A 22,034-nucleotide genomic window follows, 5' to 3' on the forward strand; every position below is an offset into this window, starting at 1 on the left:
TCCTACTGTGTATGAGCCCCCATGCAGGGGTGTGCGCACACTTAGGTGTAGGCCTATAACCTAGGTCGCAGTTACTACGAAAACCTTCACCTCCCGTGCGTCAGTCACGCCTCATGTCACGCTCCATAATATGGCCAAGACAGACAGTTGGTACGACACACGGATCTCCTTATGTGGAGCTGACTATCATCACCTGGATCTCCATATATGAAGATGACGACACTGACCTCATCAAACCGTGGATATCCATACATGGACACGACTGGACGATCATCTAGATCTCCATATATGGAGCTGGCCAATACAGACTCCAGATATGGATATGGCTGACCTGGGGGCGTCTTACTGGTGTTTGTGTGTGTAGTTAGGCTCCTACAGGGACGTGCAGAGAAAGTTAGAGGCAGGGGCTGAAGTGTCTAAAAGGGCCTTTTGGTGAAAATATCGAAAATAGCAGATATCGAAAATAGCAGACCTCCAAGCTCACCACCTCCAAGTTGTAAGCTTGGAGGTCGGCTATTTCCGGTACTTGATACCACACTGAACTACTGTAGGCATAATCAAGTCAGTACTGGAGAGGTTGCGTATGGCATGGATTTCTACACAGAGGGCAATTTTTTCAACATAAGATGCTGCATTCGAGTTCAGGAGAGTTTGGACAAGGCAATTCTCTTAAATGCTGCCTTCACGTATGGCATTGGAAAGAAGGCATTTGCATTTCTTTCACCATAGTAAAAACAGCATTCATGGTCTGGAGAGGGCACTTTTTACAGATGGATAAATAAAAAGGGCAGGGGCTCAAGCCCCCTTTGCTGTCTATGTGTGCACGTGCCTGGCCCTGGGCTCCTATGTTGAAGTATAATGCTCCTACTGTATGTGCTGCCCCCTGCAGGCCTATCTGAGGATGTGTTCACTACCGGTGCAGGTGACCTGCAAGGCCAACGCTGAGTACATGTCCCCTTCTGGTGAGTAACAAACACTCTATAGAAAATACACAACACAAGTACACACCGCTGATACATGTCACCTTCTCGTTAGGCTGTCACAATTACTAGATATTATACAACTGGTAGTCTTATTCTTATTGGTTGAAATAACTCTCTACCCGTGCAAATAATGAACACTACTGCACAGTCTCATAATCATTAAACAAAGATACTAGTAAGACGCCTCAGGGCAACAATGCGAGGTCGCGCCATGTCTTGGCCATCTGGCCAGTGATGTATATCGGACCAGTTACCCTTATATGGAGACCCCTGGTACCCATATATGGAGATCCATGTACTGTACTGTTTATGGAGATATGCTGTGAGAGCCCAAACATGCTTACTCAGTTATTCGTTGTGTGGAAGTCTTATGACGTCTATGACATCTGCAGTGTTGGGAAAGTTCACTTTCTATATGAACTAGTTCAAAGTTCAGTTCACCATTTCTAAAATGAACTAGTTCAGTTCATCGTTCATAATTCAGATATTTTAACTAAAAGTTCATGGTTCCAAAAATGAACTATTTTACTTATTTTTAGTTATTTTTCCCAATTTCTTTCTTTTTTTTTCAATACGTTGCTGCAAGCTATTATTTGGCAAAATTATTTCATCCAATTGAGGAGCCCACAATGTTTAAATATGTGCCCACTGCACACTCTTCCTGCACCCCTTTGCAATGTGAAATACCACTGAATCGTTATCCTTTCCCACTATCATTGTCTACTGCTGATCATAAGCTTTCATTGTGAAGGCAAACGTTTCTAAATATCCCACATCCTGCAAGTTCCCTATTTTAAGTCAGCCTTTCAGGCTGACTTATTTTAAGTCAGCCTTTACTTGGAAGTGTGTTACTGTTGGACAAGGACAGGAGGAGATGCACTGTGCGCACACAACATTGCCCGACGTTAAATAAACAGTTACTGTAAAGCCAAGATGCGGCGCGATTTCATACAAAGTGAATAATAAGACGAGGCGACCGTGGGTGCGGCACGAACGAGCCAACGAGCGCCGTTCATGAACTATTGAACGCCAGAATGAGCGTGTTCAACAACAACTTCGTGAAGCACAAATAAAGAACGGTCCGTTCACGTTCGAGGCTAGGCTAGCAGTTGTCATGTGAAGTTAAGGGACCGCTAAATGTGGCATTAAAAAATTACAAATTCCTATCGAATATCTTAATTACAATGAAATGAAGTTGGATTCGCTGTCATTTTGTTAAAGAAAAAATATATAGAACTGTTAACTGCAATATCCAAAATGCTTTCTTCAACCTCATTTTTCTGTCTGTCTCTCTAGGTAAGGTTCCATTTGTCCATGTGGGGAATCAGGTGGTGTCTGAATTGGGGCCGATCGTTCAGTTCACCAAGGCTAAGGTAACACACACACACACACACACACACACACACACACACACACACACACACACACAGTGAGACAGTACAAATAGAGTTAAAAAGTACCTCTGGACCCTGTACCAGGCTCCTTCCCTTTGTCCCTTCACACCAAATCTGTGGCGTAAAAGGGTGTAATGTTCACCTCAGAATACAGAGACACTAGGGTTCATGAGGTCAACATGAAGACATCTTGACTGTAGGTGAGAAAACCATCTGCCTGAACCCTTGTGTCGCGTCAGACCTGAACCGCTATGGACGGGTACACATTTTTGTGCTTTTAACCCTCAGGCCGGTACACATTTTTGTGTATTACAGTACATGTACAGCATTTAGTGCAGTCATTTTAAAAAAATATATATTTCAAGTTTTTCTGAACATTTTCTATGAAAGCCAAAGGTGTAAGCTATCAAATAGTTTTGGAATTTTGTTTCTAGCTTCGACAGAGGCCGAGTAAAAACTGTGGGTAATTTTCAAATCGGACATAGGTCTTTAAGGCTTTTTATCAAATCGGACTTAGGCCTAAATGGGTTGGTTAATAAAGCAATAAGCCACAAGAGGCAAGTGGTTACCGGGGTATTATACACCGGCTGAGAGGCGTTGGGAAACACGAGGCGTCTGCCGGTATATACTACCCTGGTAACCACAAGCCTCGCGTGGCTTATTGCTTTTCTAAAACGGTCACAAAACGGTCTAACCTATAGTTAGGCCTAAATCAGAAAATTTGCCTACAAAAACAAATATGTTGCTACATACTGTACATGTACTGTAAGCCCCTCCCATACACAAAAATGTGTTCCCGGCCTGAATGGGTTAAAGAAAAAAGTACACTTCTCCGCCACCAGGAAGAGACATTTCCTTGTTTACCAGCCACATCCCAGGAACGGAAGCCAGTGTGTGTTTATAAAGTCACATCATTCTTTTTGCCAAAAAATAGGGAAACAACACTTAACTCATTGAGTGCCTATCCCGAATTAGTTCGGGATATATGATCGTATCACAGGGTGCCTATCCCGAACAAGTTCGGGATAAAAAAAAAAAAAAAAAAAAAATTTTTTTTTTTTTGAAAAAAATTTTTTTGAATTTTTTTTTTTTTTTTTTGGACCCCATCAAATCTGGTGAACATGATTTCAATCGCGATTTTGCATGTTCCACCCCCATACAACCCCATCTAACATACAGGGCAGCCATTTTTGTTTACATTACATGTAAAACATAAGGGCGATTATCTCAAGAATGCCTGAACGGATTTCCAATCGGATTTTTTTGTTTGAAAGCTGTGAACAAACTGCACAAATCCACTCCAATGCAATCCAGGATTGCATTGGATTTTTCAGAGCTCATTCTTCTCTGTTTTTTTCCCATGCATGAGGTGTGCAAGGTTTAATCATGGCTAAGTTGACGAAAATAAGGCTTCTAAAATGCTTGGTAGCCAATAGCTAACTTCAAGCTAACTTCATCCTCTTCCTGTACATGCAGTCATGCACAAAGGAAAGTGTTCAGGCAAGTCATGGCTGCAGGGCTTCTGCATATACCAGCATATCTCTATGGGATTTTCTCTGGCCACTGGGCGCCCTCTAGTGGTGAAAGGGGTGGCACTAAATGAGTTAAGTGTTAGATCAGTCTCATGTTAACTCATATGCTGCCATTTAACAATACCTTCGTACTCTTTAACTGCCATTCGTCTCCATAGACTTCCATGTAATTCATAGTGCACGGATCATGCACACCCATGCCTAGATAATGCACCACGTGTGTCCACATTGCTCACAGCTTTCAAACAAAAAAATCCGAATGGAAATCCGTTCAGGCATTCATGAGATAGCAGCCATTATGTTTTACACTGTTGTTCTGTTACAGATGTACTGTAACTCTAATGTGAAGTAATGGTTTGAGTATGTTAGTTTGTCTCCATTTGAAGCCCCCTAGTGGTTGATGTTTACCAGGGCTAGAGCTGTGAGCTTTTATTTTGAAGTTGTATTTTCAGTGTCATTCTAAGCAAAGTAATCAACTCAACCAAGATCAGGTGTACTAATGACCAAACACACTGCACATCTACATGTCAGAAGTCCTCCAAGTGTACTACTACATCTTGTTCTTTGCAAGAGCATCGTCGGTATGTTTGATACTGTTTGTAGACATATCTTAACTGATAGTTTGATGTGAATTAGCACATGTATTGTTTGTTTAATTCTACTGCATAACATGAACATATGATTGCTGCCTTCCAACACTGTGTGTGTACTGTATCTAGCTCTTGATATAATGCCTGTGTAGTGATTGTAGCTGTCATATTCTGAATGCATTTATGTTTTATGAAGCAAGAATCTAAGCAATGTCTTGTATGTTTTTTGTTGTAGTTTTACCCTTTTGAAAGCCAGTAAACCTGTTGACTACACACAACGTCTCCAGAGTCTTGGTTGAAGAAAGGTGTTTAGCTGACTGTTGAATCACACTATCCAGTGTGCAGTGAGAACAGTACAGTAAAACAAGACAGTGCATCTTAGCTACTTCAGTATACAGCTATCTACGATTCACTACAAACATGTCAACGAAGGCAAGATCTACAAGCAGATCATCTCTAAGCTATGCCGCTGCAAAGGCCAGAGCTAAAGCAGAAGCTGCTAAGGTACGACTGCGTATCGCTCAAGAGGAGATGAAAATTAAAATACAGAAAGCTGAAGAGGAGCTGAAAATACGGAAAGCTGAAATTGATTCTTCAATAAAAAGGCTAAACGTTCAGAAGGGAGCCGCTGCAGCAGTAGTCGAGGCAGAGGCCTTAGAGGCAGCAGCTAATGTAATTGAAGAGCAACACAGCCTGAAGCACCAGCTAGATGCAACTTCACTCAACCCTGTGCAGCAAACAATAGACTATGTTGAGAACCAGACCAAAGAATGCGAACGCAGACATGTAGTTCTGGAAACAGACCCAGTCTCTCAAGACGAGGCTGGTGGGGCAAACACAGAGCCAGCACCTCTTCACTCTGTACACGGCCCACACCTCAAAACTGAAGACTGCCCTCCTACTGCAAATGTCTACCAGCATTCCTCTCATTCACCCACTCAACATAAGTTTCAGAACCCACTTCCTACCTCAGACACAAACCAGCATCAGAAGCAAGATGGTGTTATGTTCAACAATGGCAACACACATGCATCTCTATCTGGCAATGCATCCCAACGCCAATACGCATCACAGCATGACGGGGAGTCCTCTTCAGAGTACGGCGGGGAGCAAGATCCCATTCTCTCTACAGAGGTGACAACCCATTTCACACAGGTCTATGAAGGTGACCTCGTTAACAGATCATGTTCAAAAATCCAATGCTCCAGTACTCCGTACAGCCTCAAAACCTTTTCAGGAATGATGGAGACCACCGGAAGGAAGGCAACAGGCTTCCACAATGAGTCTCTAGATGGGAAGTTGGTGAACGCTCTGCCAAGCCTCCTGGAGTGTAACGAGACTCCAGACCACAGGGCAGAGATTGCCACACCTACCACACCTACTGCAGCACTCCATCATGTCCACCTTAAAGCAGTAGCCCACCTTATCCCAGAAAGACACCCAACCATCTTCAAATCTTTCCCCAATGTCTGCCATGTTAAAGAAAGGCATGGCCCACTGTCATCAAATCCTCCTGTGGTTTGCTCTAGCGAGAGTCCTACCAGCAGTGACGAGGATACTCACCTGGACTGTGAAGTGCGCCCAGACTTCTCCGAAATGGGCGTCAGTCCCCAGGGCACCCACTGTAACCACCAGAGAGCCATGCCCAGCGCCAGCACTCCTGGAACCTCGGCCTCTGGCAGCAACACAGCATGTGGACACCCGCCCCCAAACAACATTGGTACAAAAGACCCCAACAAGAATCTGCCTCAAAGACTGAGTAAAGCCACCGGAGCCGTCAAGACCTCCAAGTTCATCTGGATTTCATCCTCAAATGCCAGATATCAAGCCAAGTTATCAGCCAATAAGCTATCCCGTGCCACTCCAACCAACTTGCCAATCAACCGAGCAGGAAAGTGGTACAGTCCGCACCAGGTCTCATCCATGATCTATCCTATGGATCGGCCCTCCAGCACCTGTCATGTAGCCAGCCTTGCGGTTCAGAGGAGCCTGGCAATCCCCAAAAATGCTCATCACAAGAAGCCACCGAAGAAGCCTCCGGATAAGCAGTACCGCATGAACAACAACCGCCTCTGGAATTGCAACAGAGGCACCAGCTGTCCCTACATCCAAGATCCCGACAAAGGGATCCTTCAAGGGACTTGCATGCAGTCAAACAAAACTTCCCATTGGCAAATAGGAAAAGATGCTAATGTACTTGTGTTTAATGTAAACAGTAACCCTGCAATTAATGGTGTTTAATAGTGGCACTTAATACCGCCAGACGGGGAGTGTTCTGTTACAGATGTACTGTAACTCTAATGTGAAGTAATGGTTTGAGTATGTTAGTTTGTCTCCATTTGAAGCCCCCTAGTGGTTGATGTTTACCAGGGCTAGAGCTGTGAGCTTTTATTTTGAAGTTGTATTTTCAGTGTCATTCTAAGCAAAGTAATCAACTCAACCAAGATCAGGTGTACTAATGACCAAACACACTGCACATCTACATGTCAGAAGTCCTCCAAGTGTACTACTACATCTTGTTCTTTGCAAGAGCATCGTCGGTATGTTTGATACTGTTTGTAGACATATCTTAACTGATAGTTTGATGTGAATTAGCACATGTATTGTTTGTTTAATTCTACTGCATAACATGAACATATGATTGCTGCCTTCCAACACTGTGTGTGTACTGTATCTAGCTCTTGATATAATGCCTGTGTAGTGATTGTAGCTGTCATATTCTGAATGCATTTATGTTTTATGAAGCAAGAATCTAAGCAATGTCTTGTATGTTTTTTGTTGTAGTTTTACCCTTTTGAAAGCCAGTAAACCTGTTGACTACACACAACGTCTCCAGAGTCTTGGTTGAAGAAAGGTGTTTAGCTGACTGTTGAATCACACTATCCAGTGTGCAGTGAGAACAGTACAACTGTTGTGAGCTTGGAGGTCTGCTACCTGAGTTGTATGGGGGTTGTATGGGGGTTAAACAAGCAATTTCGCGATCGCTATCATGCCTACTAACGTTTTTGGGGTCCAAAAAAATTTTTTTGAAAAAAAAAAAAAAAAAAAAAAATTTTTATTTTTATTTACGGGATTCACGGGCGTGGCAGGGTGGTACAACGGGATTTTTAAGGGATTCACGTTTTTGGCAGTTAATGAGTTAAGAACCATATTCGATCCATACACATGTTTATTTTCATCCAGATTTAGCTGCTATGTGGGTGAACATCACATCAAAAACGCTAGCATAGCAACCTAAACTAACAGCCGAGTGGTGCCTGGAGAATAGAGGGAGAAAATCGGAGAAAGTCCCCGGAGCTCCAGGGGGTCCGCGGGGAGTCCCTCGGCCGAGGCCCCTAGGTCGGCCGTGAGCCGAGCGGGGCCGGCCTCTTGCCCCTGGAGCTCCTGGCTGGTATCACCAGGTCCCTGGACGAAATATTTCTAAGTCCAAAAACACTTAGAAAAATTCAGGCAATGGAGATGAGCTTTTATTCTGAAACGTCGAAGCTCCGTGGAGCTCCATGGCTCCCTACAAATAGTCAGGCACTAAGTTGTGTGAGAGTTGTGTGGGGGAGGCGGGGGGCAGAGACAGCACAATGCATTCCGGATGGAAGTCACATGGTTTGAAGTCTAGTGAGAGTCCTGTGGTTGCACAGAGCACCATCCAACAAGCACACAACACGCAGAGAGAGACAGTTGTAGGCAAACATTAGAGGGCAGACAAGCTGCACTTGATGAGACAGAAGGGCAGGGTTCAACTGCCAACCAATAGGGCAGAAAGGCCATGATGCAATCCCACACAGCTGTGTTCACTTGTAGTTTGTACTCCACTGAAACCTCCATTTCAGAACGAAAAATATTATCCACCTGTTTCCGCGGGAGTTTACTGGAGATTATTTGGACCTGTTTGGACCACACTTCCGGTTTAACAGCAGACATACAAGCTCGCGTCGCAGATGCAACCATTGTGAGCTTGTAAATCACACTCGGCTGCGGCGCCGGAAGCTCGGTACAGCGTCTGCGCAATGCACTATGGGGCGAACATTCGACAATAACAAGGAATATTACAAATATTTCTTTACATGTCATACATGGTGACAGTGATGCCTACACAGATGCAATTGATTGAATGTGCTATTCATAATAAAATGTAAGCTTTATACAGTGGTGGAAAAAATACTCAAATTCATTGCTTAAATAAAAGTATCAATACTGAAACATACAAATACTTTGTTAAAAGTAGAAGCCTGGAATTCAAAATGTATTGAGTAAAAGTATTAGTGTTGGCATTAGAATGTACTTCAAGTGCCTAAAGTAACCTTTTTAAATAGCAGATCTACAAGCTCACAACGTGTCGCATGGTGGCACGCTGTAAGCTTGTAAATCCATTTTACGTGTCACCAAAAAGCAGCAGGTGCTCTGCCTTCACCCGATGACACCTCCAAAAGAACTACATGGCCAAATACCATATCTGCTTCCTCCTCAAGTGGAACCGCCCACTTCCGCAAAGCATTGTGGGAAATGTATTATTTTTTTGGAAGAGACTTTGACACACACAGAACTTTGAAACAACTTTGACTGAACTTAGTGCGTTCCAGTGTGAGTGCAGCCCATGGAGCTGGGCTGCGAGCTGCATACATACGCTCTTGACATTTTTCGTGGCAAGGACCCCCCAAATTACATGCATTTGGCCACGGACCCCCATCTCAAAATATGTTGTTCCAGGGACCCCCAGATACAAAAGTTTGCTTTAAAAGATATATATTCAAAGATTTGCAAAAATGTACCAGATTTTTCAAAAAAAAATAGCAGATCTACAAGCTCGCAGCGCGGCACTGGGTGCAATAATGAATGCATTCTGGTCGATGATCTATCTGTTTATGGACCACAATGCAAACAAGCCCCTGGGAACTTTTGTCTTATCCTTTGATTGCACTACCTGTTCTGTTGAGAATCTTGTGTTCACAGTATTCAGTCAGCCAGTCAGTGTCTCCATTTGTTTGATCGAACAAGAGGATGAATTCAATCGATCTCTGTGGTGTGTGTGTGTGTGTGTCAGTGTTGATTTCGTCGACTAAAACTATGACGAAAAATGTGTCGACTGCGTTTTTTTCACTGACGAAAACTAAATAAAAGCTGTGATGACTAAAACTAAGACTAAATATATTGACAATTTTGTCAACAAAATAAAAACTAGACTAAAACAGGGAGGGACTAGTGGAGGAGAAAGTCATTTTCTGGTTGGTTGCTCTCAGGTGTTGCATTTTCAGCACGCAACCAAGTGTAAAATCAGTCATTACGACGCCATCAAGGCCTGCCAAAATAGATTTTGGTTGACTAAATCAAGACAACTGTAGATTTAGTCAACTAAAATCTCATGATATTTAGTTGACTAAAATTAGACTCAAACTAAAACTTTTCAGGAGACTAAATTATGACTAAAACTAAATGAGATTTTATTCAAAAGACTATGACTAAAACTAAATCAAAATTTGCTGTCAAAACCAACACGTGTGTTTTTGATTGATTGAAGAATTTATTAGAAGTTTGCAATAGAAAAAAGTACAGTTTCATGACAGTACAAATCACTGGTACAAGGTCAACTAAAAGGAGATCCTAGAAAGCAGAGGCTTATTTCCACAGGAACCACACTTTAAGTATCTCATATAACATTGAAAGACAGACGGATAGAACATAGTACTTTATCTAGGATAATATCAGTTTCAAAAGCATAACATCAAATACAAAAGGCAGAATACAAAGAAAAAGGGGGGGGGGGAGCATGGGGGCTTAGTCTATTTACAAGTCACGGGTAGCTGCTGTCTGAAGGTGACTTTTCATACCAATTTTGAAGGAGGCTAGGGATTTGCTCTCCTTTAGGGCTTGTGGAAGGGCGTTCCACATGTTGATGGTATAGCAGGAGAACGAGTTAGCGCCTTGTTTAGTGTTAAATCTACGCTGATGATGATTAGTGGAGCTGCCTCTGGTGTTATGATCGTGAACATCCTTGACCTTTAAGAAGTAGTTTGTCAGGTACATGGGAATCTTGGAGGTGTAGTGTATCTTGTACACCAGGCCCATTGCAAGATGCTGTACTCTGTCAGCTACTTTGAGCCACCCCACGCTTTCGTGGTGATGCTCGGTAAGGTGGGTCAGAGGAGGGAGACCAAGCACAACCCTAATTAGTTTGTTTTGGGCTGTTTGGAGCTTTAGCTTTAAGGCAGCTGGGGCGTCGCGATACCAGACAAGGACTCCGTAATCAATGAGGGGCCCAATAAGAGCACCTCCTAGTGTCTTTCGGGATTTAATATTGATCAGTGGGGCAACTCTTTGCAAGAAGCGAATTCGTTGATTGACTTTATTGATTACCTTGGTGGTCATTTTTTCACTGGATAGGTTAGCCTCCAGGATGCAACCCAGGTAGCAGATGTGGTTTTTTCTTTCTATCACAGTGTCACCTACTTTAATTGTGAAGTTCTCAACTAGGCTAAGTTTCTGACTAGATCCAAAGAGGATACATTCAGTTTTGCCTGTGTGTGTGTGTGTGTGTGTGTGTGTGTGTGTGTGTGTGTGTGTGTGTGTGTGTGTGTGTGTGTGTGTGTGTGTGTGTGTGTGTGTGTGTGTGCAGGGTCATTCTCTGTCAGACAGCTTAGATGACGTTCAGAGGGCAGAGATGAAAGCCTACATGGAGCTGGTCAACAACATGCTGCTTACTGCTGAGGTAAGCATTAACATACACACACGTCTCACACACACACACACACACACACACACACACACACACACACGCTGCACGTACACATATTAGTCTAGTAGGAAAGGGGGGTCCACGTGCATAGGGTGGATTTTTTTTGCCACCTGTTTTTTCTTATATCCACCTGTTTCCGCGGGAGTTTACTGGAGATTATTTGGACCTGTTTGGACCACACTTCCAGTTTAACAGCAGACATACAAGCTCACGTCGCGTCGCAGATGCAACCCGTTGTGAGCTTGTAAATCACACTCGGCTGCGGCGCCGGAAGCTCGGTACAGCGTCTGCGCAATGCACTATGGGGCGTTGGAAACTCGTGGATAGACTTTTTATATTCTTTCTATACAGGAAAAAAAGACCCCCCAAAAGAATCTTCTTTAAGTAGCATATGAGGGGTCAAATTAGGGTTTTGTATGCTTCTGAATCCATTGCAAGCATTTGTTTTGCACTAAAAACATTCCTTGGGCTACAAAAAAATGGTTTTGTGATGAGAAGTGATGAGTCATCACTTTTCACAGTTTTGTGGGGTCCATTTCTAGTCCAAGGAATGTTTTTCGTGCAAAACAAATGCTTGCAATGGATTCAGAATCATGAAAAAAAAACCTTGTTAGACCCATCACATGCTACTTGAAGGTTTCCTGTATAGTAAGTGAAATGGTAGGTGCAAGAAGTCATTAAAAATTAACCCCTTGGAACGATATTTCAACTTGGCACCCAACAGAATCTTAAAATATACCCTTTAAGGATTAAGAAAAAACAAGTGGCGGAAAAAAAAATCCACCCTATGCGCGTGGACCCCCCTTTCCTACTATTTCCTATGCAAGTCCGGTCACAGAAGTCTTTTTTTTCTAATGAAATTCCCAAAGGGAAATCTTGGATCGTTTCATTTTTTAAGAACCGTATTCCAAAAATGAACAAATCAGTCCCGTGATTCCGTTCGCGTACGGTAGCCTCAGTTTAGAACACAGTTCTTACTGTATATGACGCGATATAAGATGACCTTATAACATAATAAATTTACCCCCATTGATTCCAGATGGGTCAATGCGGGTAAATCTACTATAATGACATTTTTGTCTTAGGAATGCGACAAACACAATTTTGTGTAGATGTGTTGATATACAGTATAAGGAAAGAAAATAATATACAGTATATATATTTTCTTAAAACTTGCTTTTTAATAATTGGGTTATGAGTCAGTTATTAGTTCTAAACATGGGTTTGGATATATTGGGCCCTAATGTGAATACATTGTTTCTCTCCACAGTTGTACATCCAATGGTGTGATGACGCTACAGCTACTGAGGTCTGTCTGTCTGTCTGTCTGTCTGTCTGTCTGTCTGTCTGTCTGTCTGTCTTTCTGTCTCCTGACTGCTCTGTTCTGGATTTCATCTAGATCAAGGGTCTTCAACAGGGGGTCCGGGACCCCTAGGGGGTCCTCAGAATTACTACAGGGGGTCTTTGTGTGATAGAAGCTTTTTCAGGCCAAAGGTGGTACTGCAGCTGAAAAGGCTCTGAGAGCCATTCAAAAATGAGATTCAGGAGTGGTAATTTAGCCTCAAACCTTTTGAAAAACGTTTTTGGGACATAAACAATATGACATAAATACTTTTTAAATGCATGGTGTATCACCTTTAAATACATGGCTGCAGTACGGGCGGCAAAACTAATTAAAACAGCGGCAATAAACATATGTCTTATATATTTATACGTATATATATATTACGTATATCTGTCTACTGTCTCCCCCCTCCCCCCCCCTCTCTCTCACTCCCTTTCTTTCTCTCTCCGTGCGTCCCTCTGTGCGTCTCCATTTGACACAGAGAGAGAGAGAGAGAGAGAGAGAGAGCGCACTCGGGTGGGGTGCGCTGTAGAGCTGGGATCGGGCCAATTTTTTCTGTCCGTTCCGAACCCGTGTCCGTCAGTTTTCTGTCCGACCCGAGTCGACGTCCGAGCATTAATCATGAAAAAGCGTCCGACCCGAGCCGAGGCCCGAACCTTATGTTTTCAACGCTTTTTCGCCTTGTTTCTTTTTCTTTGAGGAAGCCACTGATTTACACTCACTAGCAAACGTGTTATAATGTGCAGTGAGTGCATGCAGCGTGCCTGCTTGTTACCCTTAATAATATTAAGCCACATTGTGGCTTGTGAAAGTGTTTTAGATAATTACATAAGTAGGCTACTTTAAATAATAGGCTATAATGTGCACTGCGCGTCTGGTGACTCTGGTCTGACTGCAGTCAGTGACTGCAGTCACACACTTAAAATCCTCTTTTACATAACTGTTAATAAAGTATTCACACAAATCTAACATCTGCTTTTAATATCCAGCGTCCACAAACTCCAGTCCACAACAGCGGCCTTGGCCGTCTTTCTTAACCAAAAACTATTATTAATCCAACCATTATGGTTTATGAGCTTACCGTTTTAGGCTTAGGCTACATTCAACATCGGCCTTTTTAATTATGTCCAATTGTCCATAATGTCCACGAACGAACACAGCGGCATGGATGAAATTGACTAGTTGTATGTAGCAGCTTACAAATCGAACTATTAAAATTAATCCAACCATTATGGTTTACATGTTATGGAGGAAAAGGATAGAATCCACCGTTGACGGGTTCAGCGCTGTTCTTCTCTCTTCGACGACTCTTCCAGCTGTACTGAAGTTGCGTTCGCTCACATGTGCATGGTTGTCAAGACAACGCACTGAGCGTAGTCACGTGCACCAGAAAGACAAGGAAATAGCACACACAGAGACGATAGTTGTATCGTTTTACACTTTATTTTCTATAAATCAAAATTGTGTCCGACCCGAATCGACGTCAGACAATTAATTGTGAAAATGCGTCCGACCCGGGCCCGAGCCTGTCGGGCTTGTCGGGTCCCGTCGGATTTCGGTCGGGTATCCCAGCTCTAGTGCGCTGTGACAGTCACAATCAAAGCTCCTATTAATTAGGTCTATCTAAACGCTCGGGAAGCTGTCGGCGAGCGCAGGAATCGCGCACAGACCTGCTCGCAGAGTCTTTCATACACGGCGAGCAACACGATCGGCGAGCAACGCCTGATCTCGAGTCAGATGGCCGTTTTTGTCGCCGAGCGCCAAAAATGGTCGGTGACAGCACAATCCGCTCAAAAATCCGGGCAGTGTGTTAGAGCCTTAAGGGGTCCTTGGCCCGACAACTTTGAACACCCCTGATCTAGATACAGTTGTCGTGTGTGTGTGTGTGTGTGTGTGTGTGTGTGTGTGTGTGTGTGTGTGTGTGTGTGTGTGTGTGTGTGTGTGTGTGTGTGTGTGTGTGTGTGTGTGTGTGTGTGTGTGTGTGTGTGTGTTTATAAATATTATGTCAGACATAGCAGTGTCAATAATCAACCCTTTAACACCTGGACCGCATTATTCTGCAATATTACTTTAACCATTGTTTTATGCTTTAACTATTGAAAAGTTGCAGATATACAAGCTCACAGCGACTTGCACAAGTCTTTGAATGACCCGGTTCTACAAATGACAAATCCTTTTTTTGAAAAACGCATGTTTCTATGTCCATGGTTCTCAAACGTTGACAAGGACCCCTAGAAATACACTTCAAAAATAGCAGATCTGCAAGCTCATAGTGCGGCGCTCTGAGCTTGTATATCTGCTGTCTTTTTATAGTTATAAAGCATAAAATAAATTTGGTTGAAGTGGTTCCAGGTATTAATGGGGTTTAACTGGCATAGTGAATTTGCTGGACAATTTCACGATTCATTTAAATCTCTGCAATAGGGATTATTGTGAGTGGCAGGTGTATCAACGAGGGGTTAGACTTAAGGTGCAAATTTGTGTGTGTGTCACAGGGGTGTCAATTTGCAGCTGCCATACCCTGGGTCCAGGGGGGAAAATAAAAGTTACTTTTAAATATAAATCCATGAATGTCTCTTTGTCTATCTGTGCTGGTTATTATGTTGTTAAATTACAGTAAAAATAACTGCAAATGCAAAATTTCACAACATGGTCACTTTAACAAGGTATTATAATTATATTCTCCACACTTGTATTCTCCCCATCTTGACAAAATGGTTTATTCCCAGGTTCCGCAGGTCAGCTGCACAGGTGCAATGCATTATTGTTAATTGTGGCAAGTTTACTAACATGCCAAGTTTAGCTGCACTTGAACAACCATTCCAGGCTGCCATATCCAGCCCAAGAAACCGTAGAAACGTGGGGAAAAAATAAAATGTACTTCTTAAAATAAATGTATCATGCCTGTTGCTAAGGTATGGCAACATGACTGGTGTCATGTTGCCATACCTTAGCTTTTTCTGAACTGACGCCACTGGTGTGTCATTTCCTGCAGATCTCTCGTCCCCGGTACAGCAGCCCCTATTCGTGGCCTCTCAACCACATCCTAGCCTATCAGAAGCAGTGGGAGACGCGCAAGAAGATGAACGCTATTGGCTGGGGCAACAAGAGCCTGGAGCAGGTCAGCAACCATTATATAGGCCTGTCACAATTATTACATAATAAATCGTCTAATCGCAATTATTTGACATAATGTTCATATATTTTCAAAAGAATTCAAAAATAGTGGAAATGGCAGAGCTACAAGCTCACAACGCGGTGCGATGTGATGCTGTTGTGAGCTTGTAGATCGGCTATTTCCACAGTTGGTGTTCTTTTTTAAGTATAAAGTTGTTAAATATGTCAGTAATTTCTTTGTATATTTAGGTTATGTGTCATTTAGGTTATGTGTCATATCTACCATGTGCAACTTCAAAGCCTAAAAGCCAAATAAAAGTGTATGGTAATTGTCAACGATAAAAACACAATTAAAGGGATATTCCACTTTCAACAGGGAAACACCTTATGGCCCTCTCTCCACATACACACCCATTGATCCATTCATTTATTTGTAATAATTATTTTTTGTATTTCAAATTTTTCCATTTTCCCAAATAATTATTAAAAATAAATGAAAAAAGTTATTGGCTCACGTATTAGGAGGGTAGTATGAGTAACCAGAAAAGATAATGGGTGTTTTTAATGAATCTAAATGGAGTTTGAAGTTACAATGGGTGTGTATGTGGAGAGAAGCCCATAAGCTGTTTCCCTGTTGAAAGTGGAATATCCCTTTAAAGCTTTAATTGCAATTATTTGAGTGACAATTAATCGCAGCCTGTTACACATGTATACCAACAGCCGGAGCCTAGGCTGTGTTAGCGGCCTAAAGTTGTTCAGAAACACCATTTTAGTATTCATACTAGCCAATTAGTCTATGCACAGCAGCCTAATTGTAAAGACATTGGGTCTCTTCCTTACTTCCCAAAAGTCTTACCAATTGCACATATTAAGGCTTTGTTCCATTCTGGTCACGTTATCCACCTGTTTACGCGAGAATTTACTGTAGTATTATCTGCGGGACACTTCCGGTTAACAGCAGATACAAGCTCACGTTGCGTCGCAGATGCAACCGTTGTGAGCTTGTAGATCACACACGGCTGCCCCACCAGAAGCTGCCGCACACCTTCTGCGCAATACACGATGGGATGTTGGAAAGTTGTGGATAGCGTTCATCATTCCAAATGTGAGAGGAACGGTTTGTGTCTGTTGGAGTGTCTGTGGCACAGACTGTCAGGTCCGCGGTCTGGATTAGTTTTTACTTCCTGCTGCCTTTTGCATGCTTGAAACTAAAGCTTACTTGTTAATGACGGTGTCGCTGTAGTGTGCTCTGATTTTGTCAAGATTTACAATAAAACACAACACAAAGTATGCATATTCAGGGTTTCCTGCAGGAAAAAGTCTTGACCAGGGGGGAGCATAGGCTTGCGAGCCGGAACATTTTGCTTAATCAATTAATTAATTTAATCAATTAATTAATTTGCTTAATTAAAAAGCATTTCTTGATAATTTTTTATTATTATGTTTGCCCTCGAAATATTAAGGGAAGTTAAATAAGAGAGAGAATTTGCTTATAACAAACAAATCAAAACATATTTCGATTTTTGATTAAATCAGTTATCATTTTTGCCCTCAAAATATTTATAGTTGGTGTGAAAAAGAAAAATGCAACTACATTATGCTATAATTATTCACATGTATTCAACATTGTGTAGCAAAACCAGTTTAGCTACTTTGACCCTGTACATCTGCTATTTGAAAATAGCTGATCTACAAGCTCACAGCATCACACAGCTAAACCCAACGTTGGCGAGCTTGTTTATAGGCTACTTTACATTTAAGTACCAATCGTTCTTATTTTGTTTTGAAGTCCACCGACTGGCTCTTATTTTGAAGCCTATGTATTAACCGGGGTAACAGGTTTACGTTGGTCTGACATGACGAACAATAACATAGCTACCTAGCTTGCTAGTGCTACTGTGTGCTGGTGATGACCAGTGATCGGACGCTATAATATCGTCGTAGGGTTAGGTAACGTGGTATTGGCGCTGCTATATTTAATGTTACACATTAAACCAACGTAAATAGTAAAGCTTTTCACACGGAAGGCTTTATTGAGCACCCGCACAAAGTCCCGTGAAACTAACTCACAGAGTGGTGCGTGATTCTCATGCAGTAGCCTACACAAGTTCACAACACGTAACACATCCCTCCAGTGCTGGAGTTAAATACTTTTGCAAGTTTTTTTGCGACGTGAGTAACAGCCAGGATTTCCACCGCGGAGGTGCTCAGCCCTGAGCCGCTCAGGGCAGGGCTGCATTGTGCCAGCCACCCTCTCCTCCTCTCCTCTCCGTGAGGAGAAACATGCTCGCGGGCAGCGGCACAGCGCAGCGTGGTGTAGGCAAAATGTGAAATGGCAAAATGTATTAAAAAGGCCATTCATGAAAACACTGTCCAAAAAAATGTATGGTCTATGATTGATGAAGGTGTTCTGATGGAGTAGAAGATGAATATAATCCAGTAACTGTGCTGTGTTCTAGGTCTATGAAGATGTCAGTCAGTGCTGCCAGGCTCTGTCTCAGCGGCTGGGGACACAACACTATTTCTTCAACAAACAGTATGTTACTGTTCCTTCCATATAAAAACAACAACAACAACAATAGCTACTCTTTTATCAGTTTGGTCCGTTTGACCCACACTAGCTCACGTTCCACACCTGTTTTTTAGGTCTTAATGGTCTTAATGGGTTAAATACTAAGACATACTAAGAAGCTTGTAAAAACAATGCACATGGACCAGCTAAAAGCCACTGCTTTTAGCTGGGGACCTTTTCCCGGGACCCAAACTTGTAAAAACAGCAGATCTACAAGCTTGCAACGCTTTGCGCCGCGTTGTAGATCGGCTATTTCCACTACCTCTTAAAAAATGTTTTATAATATAATAATTTATGGAATCACTTAGATTATTTTATTTATTCATGAAATGACTTATTCATTCAGGAGAACAAAAATTAGAACAAAAAAATATATATATATATATATATTTTTTTAACTTTTTGACTTTTTGAAATTATAATTAAAAACAAAAAGTAGGGAACGTTCACACTGTTTCACAGATCACACGTTAGGACTTAAATAGTAATAAAGAAATCACCAGCTTATTGTGTCTAAAAAATACATATTTAGTCACTTGTACCCAATTAACTCAAAATAGCTAAAACGATAGAAAGCAGTAAATGAAAACATTTTAACATGCATCTTTTCTTCTCTCTAATTACAGTAAAAAAAAAAACGTTTTTTAAAGGGCAATTCCAGGCTAAACCATATTCCCCCCTTAATTTGCCTTTTATCGTGATTCTTCCTACCTGGTTTGGTGGATTTCTGTTATTGTCGCCCCATTTCATAGATATCCCGAGTCGTCCAGACCCCATCCTCATAGCGAAGATTTTGCTAAATATACACAGACAAAAGCGCACATTTTTCCGGTTCCAAAGTTACTTTTTCCTTAATGAATCTTCTTTTTATAGTTCCAAGAGAGGAAGAATCATGATAAAAGGCAATTTAAGGGGGTTAATATGGTTTGGGAGAGTGTTTTTAGCAGGTCTTTCAGTCCGAGTGTAGCAAAAAAGCAACTGGGTTAAGGCAGCGGAAGCTTGTGATTGGCTGTGTGGCGGTGCCGAAAGTCGGAGGGATGGAGATACACCCAAACCTAACCCTAACCTCAGTAAAACTAACACTGGTGAATGCTAACTTGGTGAAATGCTAACCTGCCGACGCTAGTGAATGCTAACCTGGTGAATGCTAACCCGCCGATGCTGGTGAATGCTAACCTGTTGAATGTTAAACTGGTGAATGTTAAACTGGTCGGACCAACAGTGCTTAACCCAGTTGCCTTTTTGATACAGTCGGACTGAAAGACCTGCAAAAAACACTCTCCCAATATGGTTTAGCCTGGAATTGCCCTTTAACCCATTTAGGCCTGAACTCATTATGACGCAATGTTTTATGCTTTAACTATTGAAAAATAGCAGATATACAAGCTCACAGCGCGGCACCGAGTGCCGCGCTGCGAGCTTGTAGATCTGCTATTTTTGAAAAATCGTGAAAATTAGAATTTTGACCCGATTCTATCTTTTGAATCCTTCCAAGGTTTTTTTGAAAAACCTATGTTTCTATGTCAGCAATCTGGCCAGCCATCGTCAAAGAAAAAGGTCCTTTTCACTTAACTGGAGCTCAGTTAGTCTGTTCTTGAGACTACTATGACAGTAGTTCTCAAACCTTTTCACGTGAAGGACCCCCAAAATGATATGTATTTGGCAAAGGACCCCCATCTCAAAATATTTAGTTCCAGGGACCACCCATGAAGCGAAATTTGAGTTACAAACGTTTGCTTTGAATATACATATATCCAAAGATTTGCACACATTTTCATGACTTTTTCAAAAATAGCAGATCTACAAGCTCGCAGCGCGGCACTCGGTGCCGCGCTGTGAGCTTGTATATCTGCTATTTTTCAATATTTAAAGCATAAAATATTGCGTCATAATGTGTTCAGGCCTAAATGGGTTCAAATGTTTCTCACGCTGTTCCTCAGGCCCACAGAGCTGGACGCGCTGGTGTTCGGCCACCTCTTCACCATCCTCACCACGGCGCTCACCAGCTCTGAGCTGGCCGAGCGCGTCAAGACCCACACCAACCTGGTGTCCTTCTGCAAGAGGGTGGAGCAGACCTACTTCAGCGACAAGAGCTCCTCCTCCTCCACCTAAAGAGAGAAAAAAAACCTCCACCCTTCTTCTCCCTCGTCGACTCGTTCACGACATTCTGCCTTGTGTCCTCGTTTTCATTCCCTCTACAACCGGAGCACTAGCAAAGCTGAGAGGAATACTTGACCCCCAAAAAAACTGTTGACTTCTTTCCTGTGAATTACTCAAACCGCAAAGCCTTGAATTCCCGGAGATTTCTTGTCAGGCCGTGACCCTCCAAAATAATCATATTTAATTGACAAGCACTTGGAATTGTTATTCAATTTTGTGTGACTCTGTTCCACAGATAGACATTGTGAAAATCGACTATTTAAAAAAGAAAATCTTATATTATTTGCCAATTTCACCACTATTGTCGCAATTCTTTCTCATATTATTTGACCAATGTTTGACCACAGTTCACATTGGTCAAACATTGACCAAAGTTTGACATCGTTTTTATTGTATAGTTTGTTGAATACTTTGGATGCAGTAATGGTCTTTTTTATTTTATTTCCTTTTTTTGTTTGTATTAAAAAGGTGTTAAAGGTCCTTAAATGGTCACTTCACTGTCATCTGGTTTCTTATTAACTTCAATTAACGTCAAATATTGTCTTAGGAATGTGTAAAAAAAACAAACAAAAAAAAACCCTCCATGAATTCAAGGCTTCATGGGGTGTAAAATAAATAATCGTTTTTTGGGGGGCTAAGTATTTCATTTAATTCCTGAATTCCTACATCTGCAGACTCCGCACCCCAACAACACTCTCTGTCTCTATGTAACATTGTTGCCATAATGTTTTGAAGTACTGATCAGTATAAGTAGCTGTGGATAAAATCAAAATGTCTTCTTTTTGGCCAAATGCCCTTTGGCATTGTGACAATAACGTGTCCCCCCAGCCCACAATCTAAAGCTCATTAACCAAAATAGACCCTTATTGTTGATCTATAACTCTTGAGAGCGTAAAACGGAACCAAATGGACCAGATAAAGGTTCAATTATTGTTCAACACCTGACCTTGATGGAACGTGCAGAAAGTCAATTATACAGACAGATATGAGGAGGAGACAGAGATTCCATAAGGCCGCCTAACTGACCTCAGCCTGACTGATCGGCAGGGCTTCCTGATTGGCCAAACAGACCCTCAGCTTGGCTTATTGTGAGGGGCTTTGTGTGACATTTGTGTCGTGAGATGTCTTGTTTGTGAGTTGCATGTGACATTTTTGTTGGGGGGGTGTTGACAACTAAAGTAAATGCAAAGGGACAGAGACATAGCCAATGAGGGGGGGAAAAGTGAAAAGATTCGGTCTTAAGTACCAGCTCTTATGCTTTAACTTTAAAGGAGTAGTTCACCCCCAAAATGACTTTTTGGGGGGGACTTTTTGAGATATTATTTGGTTTTTATTGTATTCCTAAGACAATAATTTGATTACTATAAATGTACCTCCATTGATTCCAGATCTGGACACGAATGCATTTGTGTCCCCATCTGGGATCAATGGGGGTAAATTTACTATAATCAATTTTTTGTCTTGGGAATGTGACAAATACAAAAAAAGCATTATTGAATTGAAGTCTCAATGGTGTGAGTAATCAATAGAAAAAAAGTCATTTTGGGGGTGAACTACTCCTTTAAGGCCTGTCCATACTGTCTCCGACCACCAAACTTTTCTTCGGCTGCACGT

At 42.0% G+C, this 22,034-nt stretch overlaps 1 protein-coding gene across 1 annotated transcript in view; it reads left to right on the forward strand.

Annotated features, from left to right (window-relative positions):
• Positions 1 to 21,932, forward strand: part of mtx2 (metaxin 2) — a 25,262-nt gene extending 3,330 nt beyond the window's left edge. The window contains exons 4-10 of the mRNA XM_080740406.1: positions 890 to 962; positions 2,280 to 2,356; positions 11,107 to 11,199; positions 12,497 to 12,535; positions 15,567 to 15,692; positions 18,148 to 18,224; positions 20,201 to 21,932. Coding sequence (XP_080596532.1) covers positions 890 to 962; positions 2,280 to 2,356; positions 11,107 to 11,199; positions 12,497 to 12,535; positions 15,567 to 15,692; positions 18,148 to 18,224; positions 20,201 to 20,372 — 657 coding nt within the window. The 3' untranslated portion in view covers positions 20,373 to 21,932. The remainder of the gene's footprint in view (positions 1 to 889; positions 963 to 2,279; positions 2,357 to 11,106; positions 11,200 to 12,496; positions 12,536 to 15,566; positions 15,693 to 18,147; positions 18,225 to 20,200) is intronic.
• The last annotated feature ends 102 nt before the right edge of the window (positions 21,933 to 22,034 follow it).

Source organism: Nannobrachium achirus (assembly GCF_963921795.1).
Source record: "Nannobrachium achirus genome assembly, chromosome: 13".
NCBI lineage: Eukaryota > Metazoa > Chordata > Actinopteri > Myctophiformes > Myctophidae > Nannobrachium > Nannobrachium achirus.